At 47.2% G+C, this 23,531-nt stretch overlaps 1 protein-coding gene across 5 annotated transcripts in view; it reads right to left on the bottom strand.

Annotated features, from left to right (window-relative positions):
* The window catches only part of KCND3 (potassium voltage-gated channel subfamily D member 3), a 113,696-nt gene extending 91,483 nt beyond the window's left edge, over positions 1-22,213 (bottom strand). For 2 of the 5 annotated variants that reach the window (XM_027444753.3, XM_072028257.1), the window contains exons 1-2: positions 22,103-22,213; positions 16,201-17,385 (exon numbers count right to left, since the gene is read on the bottom strand). In XM_027444753.3, the coding sequence (XP_027300554.1) occupies positions 16,201-17,309 (1,109 nt within the window). In that variant the 5' untranslated portion in view covers positions 17,310-17,385; positions 22,103-22,213. Of the gene's footprint in view, positions 1-16,200; positions 17,386-20,792; positions 20,912-21,243; positions 21,401-21,765; positions 21,954-22,102 lie in introns of those variants that run through there. The other 3 variants (XM_027444754.3, XM_005013678.6, XM_072028256.1) reach the window with 3 other exon arrangements.
* Positions 22,214-23,531: the final 1,318 nt, after the last annotated feature.

Genomic DNA, 23,531 nt, shown 5'->3' with positions numbered 1-23,531 from the left:
TTCATGCCTGCTGAATCTGATTTACTCCTGGCTGGATGCATGGAGGGTTGTGGTGAAGGTCACATTCACCGTATTCTTGGGACTTGAGAACTGCATAGGGCAGATTTTAAGATGCCCTTTGAGCCTGCTGTGTATGCATCAGGCTGTGGACAGTGACTTCTGCTCACTTGATTTCTTTTCTTCAACTTGTTTCCATAGAAAGGTCATGAAATTCACCTATGATTTCTGTGCCATAAAAGTGTTTGTGGCATTGTCTCCAACTATTTCATTACACATCTTGCATGTAATTGCTTAAAATTGACAGTCATCTTGTGGTGTTTTATGAACCAGTGACAGATCTGTCCAAGGGAAAAATACACAATGAATAATGATTAGGCAGAGCGATTGTTTTTTAATTCCAAGGCTGGAAGGACTCTGTCCACTTGTCCACTGACTAAGCCGATGATTTGTTGCCTTTGCTGTTATTACCTCTGACTCTGAGAGCAGCACAGCCCAGACACACTGTCAGCTGGAAAGCTGGCGTGTCCATAAGATGCACGAGCATCTTACAGGAGAAGTCTTTAGAATCAATCAGAGATTTGTGGTGGTTTTTTTTTTTTTTTTTTTTTTTCCTCCTGTACTTAATGGTGTCTTCAGTGAGCTGCACGACTGTTCTTACAAGTTTGTATTAATCATATTTTTAAATGAGTGTTCTCTCCATGCCTGGGATTGGAAACATCTCGCTGTGTTTATGTGAAGTCTGTTTTACAGCTGGGTGAGAGACGTGGTCTGTTTTGTGAAAGATCCCACTATTTGAGAAACCACTAAACTCTTCTAAGATGGATGATGAGCCAATTAAAAACACTTGAAATCACTGTTCTGTATTTGGAAATGTGATCACTCTTGATTAAATGATTTTCCTCTGTGGACAAGACAGCCTGACAAATCTGGGAAGTGCTGGAAGTCAGGGTCTCATGTCAGCGGCTTTCATGGTCTTGTGTGCGATGCCTTGTGCCCTAGACCAGCAGCAGTGTAGATGCAGACAGTCAAAGGTCTTCATGATGATGTGAAATCTGGTTTGGGTTTGTCACTTTTACAGCTACTGACCAGAATGGACATTAGTCGTTTGCCACAATATATAATATTATAATGCTATTTTTATTTTATTGATTTAACCTGGTCTTCAAGGGAATGGAATAGAAAATTGCATTTAAAAGTTGAGTGGAAAAATAGATATACAGAATGCATTGCATCTTAGATGGCAAACTGACCCCTATGATTACATTTTGTTATGCTACGTATTTGGACTGTGTTTCGTGTGCCACGTTTTGCTAAAACAAAACAAAACAAAACAAAAAGTTTTACCATAGGAGAATATACACAAGAATAACTTGAAAAGGATTATATAGTAAAAGTTCAAAACCTTACATTATATTGCAATTCAAGTGGACTGATTTTGCTGCTATTTAACATTTTGTATACTGTGTGACAGTATTTGGCACAAAGTGCATATATTCCATTTTGGTAAGCTTCTGGGTAAAATTTTTGAGAATGCCCAACTGCCTGAGACACTGACATCCAATTTTTCTAATTCCAAGTATTGTGTGGTAGACAGGTGAATTGTTTTTTCTCCTGTCTGAATGCATTACAGCTATCATCTATTAAAAGTGATAAATTGTAGATAAACTCTAATGCAAGGAGAGGCCAGTACAGTAACAGAAATACTTTCAGATATCAGCAGATGTGGAAGAGACGTAACCGCTTCATTAAGTCACTGACAGCGAGCGAAACAGCCCATCTGCAGTCTCATCTGAAGGACAACCTTTTGCCAAAGCCTGGGGAGATGCCTGTCTATTTTTTTTAACATACATACGTTTCTTGGCTTGATGATGTTGTAGATTCATTATTTACAGTATTTTATTATTAATACTAACTCAGCTTCTGGGAAGGCAGCAACTTCTGCTATCATTTTGCTAAATCATTTTTGGTCTTTCCCTATGAAGCAGGAAAACAAACCTGTAGAACATCTTTTATTCTATCATCTATAATTCTGTGTGATTTTTTTTTTCTTTTTAACCATTCTCTCCTTTTATCTGTGAGAAGAGGTTGAGTTCTTTGATATTTTATTTAGATTTCATTGCATGTCTGGAAGTGAGCCGTTTGAGCCGATCACTGATGTGGGTGCTGTAGGACCACTGCCGTGACCCCTCTCTCTAGCCCATGGGTCTTTCAGCCGTGTGGTGGGACCAGTGCCTGTCCTGCAGCAGAACTGTGACTGGAATGGTCTGATTTTGGGCTGGGAGGGATAGCTGACCATGCATGTCTACCTAACCAAACTCGAGGAAGCTGGGGATTCAGCTTTTTCCGAGTTTTTCCCTCTATAAAGTTCATAGCCCAAGCAGTTAGTAACTCATGAAGTCTAGGGCATCATTTTTGGTGTGCATAAATTCCCGTTTGATTGCTGAGGTTGCCTAAGCTGCTAGCGGAGCTGGGGGAGCAGCTGCCCCCCGTGAGCTCCCTCGGGGCAGTGAGGGCAGCTGCCTGCTGTGGGAGCCTGGAAGAGCCGGGCACAGAGCCTTGCAGCTCTGTCATTTCACAGCCAGGGGCAGAATTTAAATCTCACTTCTCCCTGAGAATCCCAGCACAGACATTCACACAGCTAATTGACAAATGGTCGTCAGGCCCTTCCCAAACACCTGCTGAAAGTTGGTGTGGGAAACATGGAGTTGGCATCATTTTGCCTTGCTCACATGAAGCTTTTTGTCTTGAGTTACAGTGGTGGCTTGCACAAAAGCAAAGACACTGTTGTGTTTTCATTTATATCTTCCCCTGCTGATAAGACTGGGTGAGAATAGTCACAGCCATTTGAAAATCCCTCTTCAGTGTCCCTTGGCAATCATATATAGCCTTCAGAGCCCCATTACCCTAAGCCACCGTGACAGCCGATGAGAGAAAACATTGGCCAGAAATGCAGGACACGAGGCAGCCTACTTCTACACCGTGTTTTATGGCATTCCGCATCAACTCTGATGATGACCTTTAGAGAAAGAGGCGGCTCGCAGTGCAGTCCAGCCACGAGGCCGAGGGCCAGCTAAGACTCATCGATCAACAGGACACATCAAGGCTCTGGGAGGCCGTCTGCCCGCTCCCCCGTGCTCGGCCACGCTGACAGATAACTCCCGCTACCCTGCTGTGCTGCACGAATACGGTTGGCATGCGTTTGTGTTAAGCTGCCTGGTGGTGTACACCACGCTCAGCAGAGGCCCTGCTCCTGCCCAGCGGCCGTACCACGAGCTGTGTGCCCGAGGCTCCGTTTGGCTGCCCCCCGCTTGTCCTCTGAAGGCGCTGCCCCAAGGGGAGGGCGCATTTCAAAACGCACGTATGTGCGCATTTCAGCATCCCACAAGTCCTGGTCTGACATGGCTTTATTCACCAACGTTTTCCATCATAAGCAGATGAAAGCATTCAGTAAGCACACGTGCTCGGATAAACGCCTTTTCTCTGTTTGCAATGATTTAACAGGTGGATTTAATTTACTGTACAGACAAGAGCTACAGGTAGTAGAAGCGCTGCCTGCCCACGCTGTTTTGATATTGCCAGGAGAGCAGTTATTAATGGCTACACACAAAGTCTATCCAACAGTTTTCTTAAATGCTTTATCTACCTAACACTGAGCACTAGAATCTCCACTCTTCCCAGGATATCCAAAGCAAGCGCTGGTGAAACAAGGAAGGTGAGACGCAGCGCTGGGGAGGGCCCAGAGCTCAAAGGCACCGCTCACCATGATGGCCTTCCCATGAAGGTAGCACGAAACGTCTCCCAAATCACTCCCTACCAATTTGTATCCACAGAGCCTGTTCTACTGTCACCGACTTTCATTTTCCCTGGTGTAAATCACTGAGTGTGACGAAGTTCCTCCTGACACCCTTTGTGATCGGAGCGTGCAGCTGCGGCCTGGTCCGAGCAGGCCTTATGTGCGGCAGCAGTGAACGAACCTCACTGGACACAGCTAACGAGGAAGCTACAGACGCCTCATTTGTTTCTGACAAAAAATGAATCATAAAAGCTGCTGAAATTCATTTTCAGTTCACAGTACATTTGGTGCCAGACTTTCATGCTGCAATCATGCGAATATATACTGACACATACAAGTGAGCTGTGCGCCTGTTTGTTTACCCTGTGATGTGCACTTGAGGGCATGCATGCATAGCTTTAAATACATATTTTTAAAGACTGAACACCTGTTTTCTCCTCAAAATTCTTTATCTCCCACCAAGTTAGCTTTTTTTTTTTTTTTTCCATGAAGTTCAGACATGGTCCTCCCCTTTTGCTCTTCAAACATATTCCAGCTCTGCTCAGATGAGAACAGGCAAGGGATGGACAGAGGCAGTGTCTGAGTGGCACAACTATAGGAGCTAAACAGTTTTATCAACTCTTCAGTATCTGCTGAAAATCTTCTGCTGGCTAAAAAAAGATGGTAAAAAATAAGTACAAGTGTTACTATGCAGAAGACAAAATTAAGATTTAAAGATTTTTCTTTCAGCATTTGTAGATCTAGCCTCTTCTGAAAACTCATTTCTCCTTTTTCCGATCTGACAGAACTGAAAATTATGTTAAGCAGTGTGTGGATACACAATGGACTATTCCTTACAGACTAGATATTTGAAGACTCCTGCCTTGTAAAAAATTGCCCACAAGATCTGTGACAGGACAGTGAGATGTGAGATTTCCTGACATGTCTTCTCAGGTCACAAAAGTAAGGTTGGGATTTAAGTGGACATCCATGGAAATAGGCCATTTCAGCAGCATTTGTTCATAGAATCATGGAATGTTTGTGGTTGGAGAGGACCTCTGGGGGTTACCCAGTCCAGCTCTGTGATGTCTCCATGGAGGGCAGAACAGTCCTTTGGTAACCCCTGAGGAAAGGTTTTAGGATGCGTGTTTTAATGAGTCATGTTAGCGTGCATCCTTGTTGGCATCTGAATTTGTAAAGGGTGGTCAAACCTGGAAAGCAGCATCTACCACTTGGTGCTCTTCTGATCCATGAACTCATGATTTTTTTTTATTTTTTTTTTCCACCAAGAGGTAAAAAACATTGCAGTCTTGTCATCTGTGCTCTCAAGAAAGTATCTGGCAATGACAGTGACTTTGCTCTTGAGCTACAGATACATTTTCTGTCTGTAAACCAAGGTAGCTGTTTACCTACATTTTATCTATTCAGAAGGCTTCCCCTAGACTGGAAATCAAGCTTGTTCAATAGAGCTCATTAGGTAATGAGCTTATTCACTAAGCTCATTAGTGGTGGAATTCATCCTGCTCAGCCCTCTGCAGCCCAAATCTTGTGTACCTTTGGCCCTGCTTACTACTTGTTTTTACCCTTAGCAAGAGAGGTGACTTTCACCTAATTTGATCTGTTTTGCATGTTTTCATTCAACAACTGTCTTGCTGAATGAATGTTTCTATTATTTAATCTGTCCTGCTATTCCTCTGTAGCAGAAAAATATCTAAAAGGGCTGAAGTCTTTGCATACAGCATGCCAAGGCTAGGATATCATGCCAACTCATTTCGTGAACTGAAGCCGAGTGTCTGACTCAGTAGAACTCATCCTATTACATGATGGATGCTCCCTGGATTGATGAACAGACGGTTAGGCAGATGTAAGTAGGCAGGAAAACGAAAGAGGCACCAAGTAAAAGTTGTGATTGCCTCCTGTGAGCTGACCGTGATTGCCCATCTGTACACAATCTAGTGGTCTTGCAGGAAGTTTTAAAGCACGCACACACACAGCAGAAGCTAAGGATTTCATATTTTGGTTAATTATGCAGAGATCAGAGAGTGAGTTCGATAAAAAGGATATCTCACAGGTGCAAAGCTGGGTGGGAGACAGGCTTTTAAATCTTTCTGAACCAACGGCACAACTGAAATGTGTGACAGCGAAGGATGTGTGTTGGCAATAATGCTTCATTGATTCATGCTCAAAGTGGTAAATTTAAGTCCTGTTTCCACTCATTTCAGACACTGATTACTAGAAAAAGACTCTCATACAGTAGAGTAACGGAGGTGTCAGATTCTGTTAAATCGACAACAGCCTACTTCTATCTTCCCTCTGAAGAGGCAGAAAGAAACCATTGGAGCTCTCGTTCATTTAATACTGACGACAAAGGACCACGAAAATTTTGAAACCTCAAAAGATGCTAAAGCAGGGATATAACTGAAAATGAGCTCTGAAATCAAATGCAGGGAAAGAGTAAGTTTGTATCTGCATTAGCAGGTTGTGGGACTCACCAGGAGCTGAGCTCTGGAGTGGAAGGACCCAGCATCCCCCCCGTATGCACCTCGGGGAGGGTTAATTTTAGACTAGTGCTAGTCTGGTTCATGGCCTGAGCACCCATTAGCAGTAAGAGCACATTAGGCACATTCCTTCAGCGCGTCTCTCAGCCATATTCCATCCGGCAGGGATGCTGTTGGCGTGCTCTGCAACCTCTTTGCACTGTGAGCCAAGCTGCAGGAAGGACAGGATGATTGAGAGTTTGCTTTCAAAGGGTGCTCCTGATCCAAACTGAGACACTAATGTGGATGGATTCTAGGAGAAAGCAGCTCAGAACAGCTCTCTCTCATTTTAGCTTTCCTTTTGAAGATAGCTTACTTCTGCCAAGCATTAGGCTGCAAGAATAGCTGGCTTGTATTATCCTTTTCAATTGAAAAATAATGTGTTATTTTTGTTCTCATCATGGTGACTGTAATTAATATTTAAGGAGGATGACTCCCTTGTGCTGCAGCTCATACAAATGTAGAAAAATCGCATGTACTGCTGAAGATGTGTTGTCTTCAAATTATAGGCCAAAAGTGCACGTAGACTGTACTGACAAGGGACTGAGGATTGTGGCAACTGGGCGAGAAAATAGGCAGGACTAAATAATAGTAAGAAGCGTTTTGCTTAGCACAGAGAAGAAGCAAAGGGACTGTTGAGTTGTGGGGTGAAATCCTGTGATCTTCAAGCTGTGCATTTATATATTAAAGGCTGAAAGTGAACGAAGAATTTATCTTCTGTTGTTTTCACATCTGATGTGAAACCCTGCATCTACAGGCAAGATGAGAAAAACAGCAGCAATTTGGGTCTTTTAGGTGGCAAAGGGGAATCACGTGTACAGACAGAATAAAGCAGTTAGTATACGAAAAATAATTACCTGTAACAAAAAGCTAAGGGTACTTCAAAACGTTGAGGACGTGTTGTTTGGTTAACGGGAGCTGGTAAAAAGCGTGACAGCTCTCGTGCTGCCGGGTACCGGGCGGGCTGGGCGAGCTCTGCCTGTGCCGATCGCTGCAGCACTGCCACCGCCGCATTCGTTGCACCCTGTGTGTGCACGTTGTAACCTGCGGCTGCCGTCCACACGGCAGGATACATCACTTGAGTTGTTTGACCTTGTTATTAGGAGGCTCCCCGGCACCGTTGCACCGAGCCCTCTGCATCTCAGCGCTTAAGCGTCGGTTCCAGGGGCACGTAGCCCAATTCTGCAGGGCTACTCTCTTCAGTAGCAAACAATCCTTCTCAAGGGCTTTCTGGGGACATACATCAGCCAAATTTTGCAAAGTCCTGAAGGCAAAAAGCTAAAGCTGATCTGTGTTTTAATTTTGCTGCAGATGGCAGGGCAAGATGAAAGCAGCAGGCTTCCCCAGGCGATCTGCTCAATGGCTCTCTTGAATCCTCGCGGTGAAGAGCCTGCTCATGAAATGACTTTGAGTGGCTGCCCACTTTGGTTTTGTTGTTGTTGCAGATGCTTTTATAGGTGAGAGAGAATTCATACGCCAAGTGCTGGCCTCCATCAGGAAGAGCGACAGAACTGGCGGCGATGCCGCAGTGTTCGTCCCCAGACCCAAACCCGTGCAGAAAGCAAGGAGAAGTCCGTGAAGCAGAGCCAGAACAAAAGAGTGAAATCACTAAAGAATGAGAGAAAGAAAGAGCCAGATGCTCCAGCACCATTTCTCAGGCTGCAAACCAAAACGAAAAGCCAGTAAAGATTTGCACCTTTTAAAGAAGTAATGAATTGTTTCCTCCTCTGGCAGGCAGTGATTTGACTTGCCACATGCCTCCTAGTAATTTCCCAGCAGGTTTTAATGTTGGAACAATGGCATTCTGCTAGATATTGATTTTAAAATAACTCTTCCACGCTTACTTGTAACCTTAAGAGGTGAATTACAGCCCTTGAATGCGCTCTAATGTAGCGCTGGTAAATAGTTAAACAGACACGATCTGTTTCTGCGGGCAGTGCCCGTCCAGGAGCACGACCCGCAGGGAGGACAGGCACCCCTTCCGCGGGGTGTTTGGGGCACAGCCGGGGACAGTGGCACCCAGAGCAGTGGCTGGGGGCTCCCACTGGGCCACATCGCAGGTGGCAGCTCCGTCGGGCTGGGGTTTGGTGTGTCTGGGAGCGCCTGGCTGCGCTTCTGCGGGAAGGCAGGATGCCACCGCTGGCTCTACGGGAAACACGAGAGCAGTATTTTGCTGTAGGATTGTACGAAAGCTCTTGGGGAGTGGCACAAAGCTGAGAAAACATGCGGCAGGCTGCCTGCCCAACGGAAAATATTAACAAATTTACAGTGGATGTGGTAGAGTTTGACAGAAAAAATAAAAATCTGTGCTGGATGTCGAAGCGGTGAGAGTGAGAGGGCAATGGATAAATGACCTAATGGGGGCTCTTTCCTTCTGCACAGCCCCGGGGCTGCCAGACCCTGCTGCAGGCCTGGAGGGGAGCCGAGGCCGGGTCCTCCTGCGCCTGGGGTCATGCCCAGGCACATCTTCTCAGAGCACTTCCCCGGGTAATGCGGGAACCAACAGCTAGGATCGGAGATCTCCATTTCTGAGGCTTGTGCTGCATTAAAAATAAATAAACTTGCTCCGTCCTCTGATAACACGCTGTGGCAGCTCTGTCCCTGTGCACTTCTGCATGGGTGGGTATGAAGGGCAGGAAGACACCGCCTGCATTAAATGCCAGCTGTACCCAGCCTCCCCCAAGCCCCGCAGAGCCGCACAGGTAACAGCGGAGCTGTTCATTTAGGAGCCCTGGTACAGCCGAGGCTCTCTGCTGGAGACTCAAACCCAGCTGTAAGCGTGGTGGGTGCCACGGAAGATTGCTGTTGACACTAAGCTGAGAAAAGTTTCTCCAATTATCTTACAGCTTTCTGTAGCTTTCTGCCTTTTTTTTTTTTTTTTTTCTTTTAATGAGGTGGCCCCACCTGAGTGCCCAGGGTCACAGGTGTTCCCACCTTCTGTCTTCAGCTGCCCTGAGGGTAGGGATCCATTTAAATTAGCAACAAAAGCTGCCTCGTATCATTTCCTTAACATGAAAGTGGGCCAGGAGTTCCATGCCACATTCCGCACCCCACACCAGACCCACGGATGCTGGCACTGGGGGGGCTTCGCCTTGGCTGTGATGTGAGCACCGGGCTGGAGGCGCTCCGAAATCCCCTCGGCAGTGCCAGGGAAGCCGTGCCTCTGCCCGCACTTCATGCTGAAAGCTGATTTCAAGTGCACGGGCTGCAGTCAGCCAAGAGACGTAATCAGTTCGGGCTAATTCGTTGCAGGGCCTATAGCTTCCCCTCCCCTTGTGCTGCTCTCCTACTGGCAGTGGCTACTCTGTCCCCTATTTTCAGCTGATCGATGTAAACTAATTACTTTTACTGGGTCAGCGCTATTATGAAATTATCATTTTATGAGACTAAAAATAACTCCGATCCAAGTCAGCAAGCCAATCACTTCCCTTCATCTCGGGCAAAAATACAATGTTATCTTAATCTGCGTTTCTCAGGCACTCACTATGATGCAGGCTGGAAAGGGGAAAAAAAAGAAAGAGGAGCTAAGAAAAAATTCTTAATTCAGTTGCTAAAGATGCATCTCTGCCAAGGCTCCCGTTGGTAAATTTAGTAGACGTGTTATAATTTTAGACAGTACCATTACTCGACATTATTCAAATAATTTACTTCTCACACAATGACTTTACCTTAAAGGAAAGTTATTTTGTCTTGCCTATTAAAAATGGGATATTTGCACATATGTGCAATTGTTACAAATACCCAAAGCCACAAAAAATCTAAGGATAAATAAATTCCCTCTTTTTTTTTTTTTTTAAGAGGGAGAAAAATCCCGTGAATTCTACTTGCCATGAGAATGAGTAAAGGTATTTTAATACTTCTGGGGTTCTGGTGAATACAAATAGCTCAAAAATGAGATGCTTGCCTGAGATTTACGTCAAGATAGCGAAGGAAAAAGGTTCCATCTGTAGTTTCTGATACAAAGACATTTCACACACAATATCTGTAAATCCATTAGGGGAAGAAAATTGATACACATTTCATATAAGATGAAGCTGGAGTCAAGAGAATGAAAGCTCAGGAAAATGGCTTCTTTGTGTAGCTCCATCAATTCATTGTTTGATTGGACTTTCTGTATATTAAATTCAAGCTATTCTCTGGCCTGTGGATATACGAATTGTTGACTGGGTAGGAAGTGGTGAGAGTGATGAAATTTTAGCGCCTTGCTTTACAAAGGAACTACCCCACATCTCATCTGTCTTTCCACTGATGATGGTAAATATGCAAAGTAGCATTTCTATTAAAGCAATTTTTCTGATTCGGTTTAATGGCAGTTACTGAAGTAGTGACACGCAAAATGTGATTACGGGGCCAAGCTGCAATCTTTCCGGAGAACCCGGCGTGGCAGCGCTCCAGAGATGATTTATTGTTTTCCTTACTTTGCAAACTCCTCTGAGTTTGCACGAAGGAGGGTGAATGAAGGTTATTATCAGCCCGAGTGGTTTCAGCACTTTGCACGGGAGGAGGAACTGCAAAGAGATCTCCTCGCACGGCGCTGGCAGCCCCTGCAAGCGATGCGGTCAGCACGCCGGGAGCCTGCTCTCGCCCAGCTGTCAGCGCTTGGCAGTAAGCGCCTCGCGTCCCGTTTCACTGCTTCAATTTCATCCCGTTCCTTCTCCAGGGTAGAATACCAATAAAATAGCCCAAGAAATCAACACAGCTAATATCGTTTCTTTCAGAAACTCTTGATCAAGTGTCAGTTCTGCCTTGCTGTTCCGCTCCCCGCTTTCCACCCGCGGGGCGCCAGCCGGAACGATGCGAATAAGCCTGAACAGGCCCCTGCCCCCAAACACCAGCTCCCTAAGCACCCCGATAATGACAACTGCAAGGAATTCCCAGTCCCACCCCAGGTCAGGCTGTTGACATAGCTAGGCCAGCACATGTTTTAGTGACTCCCTAGTGTTAACCTGGTTCCTTGAATATAAGCTATAGATGCATCTGCGTTGTCCAGGCACACGCCGTGTATTTTTCCAACTCAGTGCCCAGTGCAGCTGAATCTGAAAGCCGGGTGCTGATCCCAAAACCATGGGATCAAAACCGTGCTGTTCTTGCAAATCATGAGGCCAGGGAGAAGACGGATTCTCCTAGGACCACCGTGAGGGTGGTGAGCGGTGGGAGCTCAGCCTTCCTTACACAACAGAAAATCATGCAGCACGGCCTTAAACTCCAACCCAAACAAAACCCATCACAAATCTCTGTTCTTTGGTCCCCCAGACTGATAGTTTTATGATTCAAAGGGCGCTGAGATCTCCTTGACAGCTCCCTCAGGCCGTGACACAGGTGTTTCACCCTCCTGTGGTTGCAGCACGCTCTAAAATGCCATCAGGGACGCTATCTAAAATGCCTGCTTTAGGACCACCAGCTCTGGGGCTGGGGTGGACTTGGACACCTCCGGCCAGGGCCCGGCTGTGGCTCCCCGGTGTCCCTCAGGACGTGGCAGGGCGCGGGCAGAGGCAGACGCGGTGCTGCAGATCTCACCGCTGGGATTTGGAGCCCACGGTGCAGGTCGCAGATGCTGCCTGAGAGCCTGAAACATACTGCTGTTGTCAGGTGAAATGAAAACAGCTATAAAAAGCTTAGAAAAATACGCGCTCTGGGCAAAAACGGTTTGGGCTTTAGCAGCAGGAGAGAGGCGTAGCGCCGCAGCCTTGTTTGCAATGCGTGGCGGCGGGCGAGGACGTGTGAGGCTGGCCCATCCAAATCAAACTCCATTTAAAAGTAAATAAAAACAACAGGCTGGGAACAAAGTAACACCATTTATGATAATTAAACTGTCTCGATATAGATGTAAAACTGATGGCTACTGCATATCGAGGTAGTTAAAAGCAAGAGGGGGGCGGAAATGCTGCTGATGGGGACTGGCAGCGTGCTCCTGGGGCGGAGGGCTGGGGGGGCCAGGGCCTCCTGCAGAAGGAGGGGGGTGGCAAATCAAACGTTTATTTGACTGGTGCTTGAACCAAAGGCAGGAGAGAAGGTGGGTAGCTGCTGGCCTCTCGAGGAGAATGTTTCTGCATGAATTGGATAGCTGGTTTTGAATTAATTTTGAATAGTTGTTTCGGTAATTCAGATTGATTTAAGATGCACCCAAGAATAATGCTTTCATTATAAAACCTCCTGAGCAAAATTTAAATCGTGCTAAATTAAAAACAGCCTCTGTTAAACCAGGGCTGATGAGCACAGCAGAGGGATCAGAGACGCAGGGTCAGTATAATTTAATTCCTTTGCTTTGTTTCCCATTCCAGAAAAGCTGTTGTACCTTTCTCCTTGGGCCGTTAGCTACCTAAGGAGCTGGCAAGTTGTCCGTCATTTCTCCCCGATTCGCAGAGCAGTGCCACCACAAGCTGCACGTACTCTATTATACGCGGTGCTTCACCCTCCAGAAGAAATGCATTTTCTTGCTTTTCCTTTATGGGTCAATCTGGGAATCGAGTTGTGTCTGTAGGAACCTGGCAGAGCAGCGCCTGCCTCACGGCACAGCAGGAGAGCTCTGGGGCTGTGCGCGCCCAGGTCCAGCCCTATTTGTGGTGGTAATGGGACAACCGTGCGCGTGTGTGCTTCAGGAAGACAGGCAGCTTGATCAGGAGCCCAGGAAATCACGGTGTATATATATTTAATATGAATCATGACTCAGATGCTCGGTAACACGGCCACTTAGCTCTGGCTGAGAAGCAGCAGGGTAAGGCCCTGTTCTGCGGGGGGCTGGGGGAAGCAGAGCTCGCTGCTGCACCACAGCCACGTCTCTCAGGCTTCTGAACAGCCCTGCCCTGAACGTGCCTCCAGCCCTGGAGAACGAGCAGGGCTCCTCCAAAATGAACAGGCTTGCACCGAAACAAAGCTGATGCGAAACTGCAAGGAGCCAGGACAGTCAGAGCAATAGTTGTCTCGGGAGGATGGGAGAGAACACCTCAGAGCGAAATTCTGAGCTACAGAAACAAAAATAAAATTAAAAAATTGAAGGATTTTCATTTTTAGTGTTGTTTCTGTGCCTTTTGCTCAGAGGAAAAACCCTTTTGGAAAATTCTATATTACTATCGTGTACTAGGCTATAGCGCAGAGGCTAGCTCAGACAAACTACCACAGCTTCCTTGGTTTCAACTGAATGAATTTAATTTACAGCAGCAAATATCTGGCGTGGATTTTTTATTTTAATTATTAACATTAGTCAACTGGAACATCTGTTAATGCTTTCCTAATGATAGCCTTGTTTTCTCATAGTAAGTAAACTTTTCCCTTTTATATAAATTGAGCTAATTTTTTAATGTCTCGGTAACACGGGAAAAGTTATCCTACAGGTTACAAATCGCTTTTATAAAGCACTCTGTCACAGAAAGAAATTACAGTGTCAGGAAAATGCTCAATTATCTGGATTTAAATGTTTCAGGGTTCAAAACAAAAATATTTATGTATATACAGGTGCGTATGCGTTTGAGTTAAAAACCCTTGCACTTTATAATTTCTTGTTTTAAATACCGGCTACATTTTAAAGACAAATAGCAGATAATATTTGAGATATTTATAAAAGCTCTGAGCATGGCTGAAATGGAAGCTGCTAATGGGCACCTGCTAAGGAGGCAAAGTCTGATGGAGCAGGGAGCATGGGGGGGACTCTGGCTGCGGTTTTGGCAGCCTCCGCGAGACGGGCATTGCCAGCGCTCTCATTAGGAACAAGATCCTTCCAAACACACTTAAACGATTTCTGAAGAGAGAAGCAGATGAAATATTGGGTGAAAATGCCAATTTGGAAAAGCGGAAAGGTTTTATGGGCAGATGAAGGGGAGCAGGGGGTGTTAACCGCCCACACCACAGGGTGCAAGGCAGGAAGATGGGGATGCCCCAGGGCCGGGAGGTTTCATCGCTGCCGCTCATTCATTTCGGGGCCATGGAGCTCAGCCGGGGATGAGCTGGTGCTGGGGGCACCTGGCTGCACTGCTGCCACCCCAGCGTGCCTCTTGGAGGGACACAGGGAGCAGGAATAGGGGCTGATAGCTCAGAGGAGCAACTTCTCTGTCTAGCGAGGGTTTTGGGCAAGCCGGCAGAGAGTGCTTGGCCTCTGGTCCTCAGTCAGGAAGGTGCTCGGTGCCCGATGAACATGGTCAGAGGCAGGCAGAGGCTGTCGGAGAGCACAGGCTCTCCTCAGGGGCTGGTATCGCCCAGGTCTCTGTACATCTCATAAGTCTGTGAGAATGACACAGTTTGAGCTGACAGACTGTGTGCTGGAGACACCTCTTTTAGTGAAAATCCTGCAACAAAGCGCCCCAAATCAGTAAGACCACAAGTTTAAGTTTAAGGCTTGGATAGCTCCTCATACGTCCCTTTCCAATGAACTCTTAAAAGCTCTGTTTAAATGTCTGTTTTTTTTTTTAATTCTTGTCAACTCATTTAAAGCACTCGTTCATGTATAATTTCGGTGATTGCAGTGTACTGAGGACACTTCAAGTCCTCAGGAGCACTCAGTTTTCTCTACCCGCGTGTTCAGAAAGGAAGGGAAAGAGAACAAGACCAAGTCACCACACTGACGGGAACAGGGACTTAATCGCACTCTAGAGCACATTCTGCATGTATTTTACAACAAAGTTTTGTTCCCAAGCAACCCCGAGTGTTTCCTTGACCCTAACTTTCTTGTGGCAAAGGTATGACGATGTACACGTGTGTGTTGGCAGAAAGATAGGTGCAGTCGTTGTTAAACAGAAACCAGAAAATCTTGCAGTGACTATGACAAACATCCACATTTTCTTTTAATGAAGAAATTCAGACTTGCAGTTGTCACATGCTCAGATTCTGTGCCTTTCTGACAGCTGAATTATGATTTTAATAATTTAAAAGTGCTACTGTGAGCCTGTCCATGCCTAATAGGCACAGAGAAGTGTTTAAAATCAAAAGCAGCTTAGAGAAGAAGTGGTCATTCCTGTCACCATAGTACAGGGATGAGAATTGTCTACATCTGAGTGCTGAGCTGTGTGAACTCCCCGGTGGGAAAACTCTTTGCAAAGTAGCTATAAAGTTTGGGCATTGCCTACTTTCTTTAATGTAACCCTGTCAGGGTGAGGGGTTGGCCATTCCGACAAAGGTTTTCTAAGCATAAATCTGTAATTTCAGTAGAAATATCTGTGAGACAGAAATGAAATAGAAAAAAACAGTGCCCTACAGGCTACATATCTGTTGCTTTGACTATATCATTACCTCTGTACCTGTCCGTAGGAGTGTTTGAAATTCTAGTGCAACTGCTGTAGCATACTCCTATTAGTGTTTAAACTCAGCACTTAGCACAGACAAGAAGCCTGTTCGTTGCTAAATTAAGTAAAATATATATATTTTTTAATATATATATATATATATGTCCTGGAGACCACTGAGCATCTTCAGGAGCATAGCAACCCAAAACAGCCATTTGAATTCAGCAACCTGTAATTCCTGGCATGTCAAGCAAAGAAACTGTGACCGACATTGTGAGAAGAGACAAAACATACGTCAGCAATTTTGTGTAAAACCTACGGCTCAAATGAATGTCTGAAAAAAAAAAACCCACAAGCTCCAGTTGCCAACTGCCTTCCACTCATGTTATCTTTGCTTCAAAATGAGTGCAAAACAGGACCTACTGTTCACAGCCCTGCTTCTCCTGCATCCATCTACCATTGTGCCAAGCATTTGTCAAGTGGGTTTAAGTACCTTTTCTGTTTTATTCAGGTTTTCAAAAGCATGAAATCCAGAAGTTGTCAGGCAAAGAACAAACAAGTCCTTAACAATTCCATTCCCTTCTGGAACATGCACCCAGAAAAATGCTTAGGAGTAACTGAAGTCAAGCTCCCAGTACATGCTTGCCTGCTGCTCAGTAAGAGAAAAAGTAATACTCACCCAAGTGTTGTCATGGTTACAATAGTGTACCAAAAGGAAGCAGGAATACTGGTGAATTTGCTTGCTGAGGACCCTTTCTCTGCATAAAACATCACAGTTGCAAAGATGATAATTGCCATAGTGAGGGAAAAGAGGAGAAAGCCAAGCTCGGAGGCACAGCTCTTCAAAGTGTAGCCCAAGATTCTTAAGCCTTGGGAATGGCGAGAGAACTTGAAAATCCTGAAAACCCTAAAAACCCTTAGTGTCACAAAGGCTCCACTGACATCCTCGTTGTTGGTCATCACCAAGCCAATGTAGTATGGCATGATGGCCACCACGTCGATGATGCTCATCACGCTTCTGATGAACCTGTAGCGACTTGGGGCCGCAAAGAGTCTCAACAGATACTCTACTGTGAAAATCATCACACAAGCCGTGTCCAAGCAAAAGAAAGCCACAGCGTATCTCTCCCCACATGGAAGCTCCTTGTTTCCAGGCACCGTGCCACAAGGGACAGTTTCCACGACATTAGTGATCACAGAGACAGCAATAAAGAAACCGGTGACGTAGTAAAAGACTAAGGCTAAGGTGCTGGTGTGGGGGTTCTCGAAGGCTCGCCACATGGTCTGCCGGAAGCTCAGGGATGGCATGGACCCTTCTTGGTTGTTTTCTGAGTCATTGTCATCCATCAGCCGCTCTGCGTTCTCCCGCTTTCTGTCCTTGTACTCTTCGTAGCAGCAGTCCCCGATGATTTCAGGGAGGATCCCATAGAAGGCAAGCTCTTCATCGTAGGCAGAGATGCACTCGTACCTGGGATAGTGCAGCTTGCCAGTTCTATAAAAATTTAAGATGCACCTGAAGACCTCAGGGTCCCGGTCAAAGAAGTACTCCTTAGTGTCTTCGTTGAAGAAGAACTCCTTCTCGGTGCTGCCCAGCAGAGTGTCCGGGTATCTCTCAAGTGTAGTCCTCCAGGTCTGGAACCGCCTGCCACTCACGTTGAGAATGATCAGCTCGTCCTGCCTCTTGTTTTTCTCTGTGGGAGCCAGTGGCATGGGACAGTTGGCCACTGGCATCCATCCTATGGCAGCTGCCCTGGCAAAGGGCAGCCACGCTGCCACCCCTGCTGCCATGCTGACCCCAGGCCTTGCTACTGGAGAAGACACTTCGGCTGCTTCGGAGACCTGTCCCAAGTCAGATCAGTTCCATCTGCAACACAGAACAAAACCAAACACAACACGAAGTCAGGCAGGGTGTCTTGCTCCGTTGTGCTAGAGTTATAGATCAGCACGTACACAAGAATTTAGAACAACCAGCTTGCCCTCATCTCCTGTTTGAAGAATGATGTTAAACAAGGCACATGATAATCAGCTCAGCGAGGTTATGGCATTATTATGGATTGAAATTTTGAATAGCAAATGATTCCTCATTAAAAGCATTTTAAAAGTAGCATAAACACAGTAATTTATATTTGCTTCCTTACAAACAAGACTAATCCGTGATTCCCCAGGTGTAAGTCTCGTGTGCTCATCCATTTAACTACAGCTGTCAAGAAAGAGCTGGGAGCTCCACTGAAATCAGCCTGCAGTTCACCCAGCGAAATCATGTCATGAAAAGCCACCATTGGCCTGAGCTGGGCTTCCAGTCTTAACAAAGTTCGATATGTAATGACACTGAACATCGTCAGTTGAAAAAAGCACAAAATCTTCTCTGGTTTTCATTAATTTTCTTCCACCTTTAATTAAAGACCTGGGCTCAGCAGCAGTATTTTGCTGCTCTCTTGGATTTAGGGATGTGTTTTAGTGTTGTGAAATCTTGCACCCTCCACTGGCCCAGGGGAAAATTCTGACTTTTGCAGGAATGTTGCTCAGAATATCTGAGCATCTGTCGGCTGAATCCCACGTGTGCAAGTTTACGGACCTTCCAGCAGGGACGTGTGTCGGTGAAGGATGTGCACACTGGATTATGCTACCAGCTGAGTACCAAGAAAATCAGAACGGGGAAGCCTCCAAACCCAAGGTTTCCTCCAGCAGGAAGATACCTTGGCTGTTGCCTAGCAGGTAGAGACAGAAGTCCTTCAGGCTAAGAACTGAAGGACTATTAGGCTGAAGTGAAATATGTTCAATGCACTCTTGATTTTTAGACGAAAAATATCCCAAGTTGTCCAGATCCTCAGCCACTGGAAATCAACGTTCTCTTGAAATTATAGCATTTATTTGTGGTTCTGATCTGGCCATGAATTTTCTTTTTCTTTTTGGTCTTTGGTGATGGTTCCTAGAATATTTAACTTGTGTTTTAACTCATATTTACTCTTACTTCCCTTATGTTTTTCAAACTCTACCATAAAATTGTCTGGAGAAAGGTACCATTATCATATAAGATGCATTAGGGGCCCTATCAAAAGTCAATTTATCAATGGAGATTCCATTGATTCCACTGACTCAGGCCCTCAAAGCCTAATTATATCCTCTACATGATAGCCTTCTATGCGATTTTACTCTGAACTTTTTTAATTATATGAAAGCTGCCATTCCAGCCAGTAAGGCTGCAGCATTATTGATTTCAACAGCCATCAAAATACTGAATAAAAAATGATGGAATCAATCTGTGGTGAAAATGACTGAACTGCTCCCAGAAATGCTCTTCCTCCTCAGGACACATTAACATTCATCACCTTAATGTGGAGCATCTTTCTGAGCAATTTTACTATCTAAAGGACAACTGAAATCCCTCGTGCAAGCATCTTACTGCTGCTGGAAGAGGTTTTGTAATTATGAAGCATACAATAATCCATAGTGATGCTTATCCCAAGGAGACACTTTGCTTATACACCAAGCCAATATCCCACAACATTTTGCTATAAAGGATTGTTCAATATTACTATGCACTATTTTTTCTCCTTCTCCTAAAGAGCGAATTTGTTGCATCAATCGTGCCAGACTGACAGCCCTGGAGACCAGAATCCTTTTTCCATGGAAGAGCCAGAGCACAGCACTGCAAACTTTCTCTGCACTACTTTGAAAACATGCCTGAGTCTTTAGCTGGAAGGCAATCTCCAGGGGCTTAGGCAGCAGAGCTGCCGATTTCTTTTAGCAGCAGTGGTGGATTTTTAACTTTTATGAAACACTGCGTTAAGAACAGGACTGCAAAACAGGAGGCAGCGAAGTGACGGCCATCCCATTCATTAACCACTGAATATACACAGGCAAACAGCGAAGAGACAAAGATAATGCATTCTGTCCCTAATTTCCCTGCTGGTAAACTGTCTTCTGTGCTTTTTAATTTCAATTAGCGACACCAGCACAGCCATTCTACCAGGACTGATTGGCGATGTACAGTGACCTGAGCAGCTACAATACACTGGATCCTCATCTTCCCTGATTTCTCTGGGGAACCTTATTAGAAATCTCTTCTGTACTTATAACTTTGGTTGTAAATTCCAGGTTACCTACATTAGCTGCTGAGGCACTATAAATACTTCACATATAATTGTTCTAATAAAGCACTGGTAACTCATAAGTGACTTACACGTTTTTAAATCAATTTTTAAAGATAAAATGGGTCTTTCTATGCTAGCAGTATGTGTGGGGAAGCTATAAATAACTTAGCCATGAAAGGGACAGGAGACTGAAACAAAAGAGAAGGGTATTCTTCATAGAAGTTTAGATCCCATTTCTCTGTGACAAAGAAATGCAGCTGGTTAAGAAAACTTAGTGCTTCATTTTCAAAGTTGCATTAATATGCCCCTTTTGATCCTCAAAATGCTCAAAAATACATGTTTTTTCCAGCTGTAAACTGGGTGCCTGTAAGGAAGGACTGAGAGGGAGAAGAATAATCAAATCTCCTATCACAAAGGTTTTGTGTTTTCTTATCCATGAATCTTTGAAACTCCACCCTGCCCCGAAATGAGACAAAATTAAAAGAGGTAGGACTGGATTTGGAATTCAGAGCTGCACGAACCACGCTAGGTACAAACAAGGAAACAACAACAACAAAGAGTTAAAAAATTTATCCATAAAATATGGAAAGAAGCCTCCTTTTCTGCACACCAAGCCTGGGTTTCGGTAACTGCTACCCATTCTCTTCAGGTTGGAGAGCAATTGCCTGGGCTCAAAATATACCGTACAGTTGACTGAGTCTCTTCAGCTCGCGTAGGAAACAGACACGCTTCAGTTCTAACAAGCATGTATTTGCCTACACACACATTTTGAATTTTAATTACTGTAATTTCAACATGTAATTTGGAAGGAACTAGTTAACAAAAGATCGGTTGCCTGTTGGTGCCATTTAGAAGACCTGGTACACAAAACAATTTGCTTCCTTCTGACTTAAAGTCAGCATCTGTGAAGAAAATGATCCTTTTACTCTGGATACTTTGACAGAAAAGCTGTGCCCTGACCCCTCCAGCTCCGCAGGACTCCGACCCCGGCTGCTGCCTCCCGACCACCTCTGGCTGTCACAGCGCCAGCTGGCTTCGCTGCCACCGTGGTTTGATCCCAGTTTCAAAACAAAAACCTGGCATGCACTGCTAGATCAATACAGCTCTGGAGGAAAACTTTAGAGAACAGTCATTTCTATTTACCTAAAGGGTCAAGAAATAAGCGATGGGTTCTTACCACATTAACTTCCACTGGCAATGCCATACTTAATAAGTGCCTCTTCAGAAGCTCACAAAACCAGAAGCAAAATAAAAATCTCATCGTGTCTCCCTTTCTGGAAGCAGACCGGGATGATTTAAAATGACTGATAAGCATGTGAGTTTGTCGATGAGACGCAATGCTAAGGGGGGCGAGGAGCCTTCAGACCGTTCGTTCTCTCCTTTTCTATCCTTTGTTGGGTCAGGCTCAGACAGCAAAGATGCTCTTGCTTAAAAGCAAAATATGTCAGAGCTTCAATATCCTCTTTCGGTCACATATTCCTTTCCCTTCCCAGCCACATCAGATAATAAAACTTTCTGCAAAGCATTGGCTCCCTCAGCCAGCTTGGAGAGATCTGGGGGCAAAAGCAACAGGCTTAGAATGAAGGCACGCCAACTTCTCCCCGCACCCTGCTCGCAGGACGCCTTACCTGGCCGGGAGGATGCTCGGCGCCCCGGAGCGGGGCTGAGCCTGGGCAGCTGGAGGAAGGGGAGGAAGAGGGGGAGCAGTCGCTCCTCCGGCTAAAAGGTGAGCCGCGCTGCCTGCCTCTCGGCTCCCTCTCTAAACGCAGTCAGAAGCGATCAGAAAACGCGATCATCATCGTGGAAGTATATATAGAGAGATGACTAAACAGCTGCTCTCTCATCGCAGCCGAGCCCCAGCCTCTCCAGCCGCCGCTGCTCCCCCCCCCCCAGTGCCGCCCCCGGCCGCCCCCTGCCCTCGGAGCGGCCCCGGGGGCAGGGCAGGGGCAGGGGGCGAGGCGCAGCCGGACCCCGACAGCCCCAGCCCGGCTGCACCGGGGCCGGGCAGCACCGAGGATGGGAGCCGCTCCCCGGCCCCGGGAGCCCACGGCAGCCCTCGGCGGGGGCTGGAGCACCGGCAGCGGGTCCTCTCCCTCGCTGCTTTCCCCCCACCCGTCCCCCCGCTGCCTCTCGCCCCGCTCCGCTCTCACCGCTCCTCGCCGCCTCGGCACCTCTCAGCCGCGGCCAGGAGTCGGGCTCCCGGCTCTCGGTGCCGGCATCCTCGCCCGGCTCCCGGCGGGGCTCCCCGCACCAAATCCGGGAGCGGAGCGGCCGAGCCCCGCCGTGCCGGGCAGCGCGGGGCAGGGACCGCGGCACCGAGCGCACCCCGGGCACGGGCACCGGGAGGAGGGGACGGGGGCGCGGCGGGGGCAGAGCCGCTCCTACCCCGAGCCCCCCACCCACCCCCCGGCCCCGCCTGCAGCCGAGCCGTCCCCTCCAGCATCCCGGTGTCCCCCCCCCCCACCACCACCACCACCACCACCTCACCTCCTCCGCTCGGCGCCGCTCCTCGCCCCGCCGCTGCCGGCCGCGGCCGCTCGCCGAGCGCCGCCGCTGCCATGCGGCTGCCGGGAGCGCGGAGCCGCGGGGGCGGGCGCGGGGGGGGAACGGGGCGGGGGGCGCGGGGCGGGGCGGGGGGGGCGGCATCAGCACCGCGGGCTGCGGACAGCTCCGGGAGGGGGGGCACAGCCGGGGGCGCCGGGGTGCGCTGGGGGGAGCTCGGAGCCGGGAGGGTTCGGAGCCGGGGGGGCTCAGAGCTGGGGGGCTCAGAGCTGGGGGTCTCAGGGCCGGGGGGGTTCAGAGCCGGGGGTCTCCTCGCCCCGTGTCCCCCTCCCCGGCCGGTCCCGGCGGCCGGGGGTGTCCGCGGAGCCCCCGGTAGGGCGGTGGTAGCCGGGTGGGCTGTGGGGGGGGTCCGTGCAGGAGCCCCGGGGAACGGGGCCGTGCGGTGGCGGCAGCGAGCGGGGGCAGCTTCCCGGGGATTTCGTGCGGCGGTGCTGTAACAGGCTCCTAAAACGGGCCCGAATTCCATTTAAAACTCGCACACAAGCACCAAACACACCAAAACAAACCAAAACAAACGCAGCCAACCCACCAACCGACCAACAGATCCTCACACACCTCGGCTCTCCGACTGGGAAATACAACCTGGAAGCTGAGAGCACCCCCCCGACCCATCGGTCCTCGGCCTCAGCATCCCCTAATCCCCGATAAGTCACTGCCAGTATTATTAAAGACCAAACGGTTTTCTGGATGGCAGGTCACGGGTGGTCGTCCCCCAAAACAATTCCCCGCACCACTGTTTGTGTTTCAGTCCCTTCGGGCCAGGTGAGGAGGTCAGGCAGAAGCTGTGTTATAACTGTTAGAGTACAGGCACTGTAACTGCACATGCAGAGCTGCGTACAAAGTGAGTCCTAAAACTTCCATGGGAAACTTTGGGTGGCTGGATGCATTTAGGCACATCAAAGGGCCCGAAATCCGTCTTTGCTAAACGGCTTCAGAACTTTACCCTTAAAAATGCTTCCCGTATCTCCACTTGCTCTTTGCCTCTTGCAGATGCACAGAAGAAAGTAAAACCAGAAATGTCATTTGGCTTTAGCTGGTATAAAAGATTTTTCTGTGATTTCCAATGTCATTGCTTCATAAAGCTGCCTCTCTGCTCTCGCCCAGGCGTGCTCTGGCCTCCCTCTCTGCGAGCTCTGGCCTGGCTGTGATCCTGAATAGCTTTTCCCCCATGACTCGGCCCCCTTTTAACTTTCGATCTCTATTAAAAAGCTAATTTGGGAACTCTTTTTTAATGCTCCCAATTTTGTATTTTTAAATAGAGTCTGAAAGTCAAAAGCAAGCTAACTGCAAATAGTCTGATGTGAAAATATTCCTTCTCCTCTCTTTCCTTCTCTTTTTCTTTGCTTCTTTTGCT

The sequence above is a fragment of the Anas platyrhynchos genome, chromosome 27 (genome assembly GCF_047663525.1).
Source record: "Anas platyrhynchos isolate ZD024472 breed Pekin duck chromosome 27, IASCAAS_PekinDuck_T2T, whole genome shotgun sequence".
NCBI lineage: Eukaryota > Metazoa > Chordata > Aves > Anseriformes > Anatidae > Anas > Anas platyrhynchos.
The sequence above is the reverse complement of the archived record's forward strand: the minus strand, read 5'-3'. Positions and strand labels throughout refer to the sequence as shown.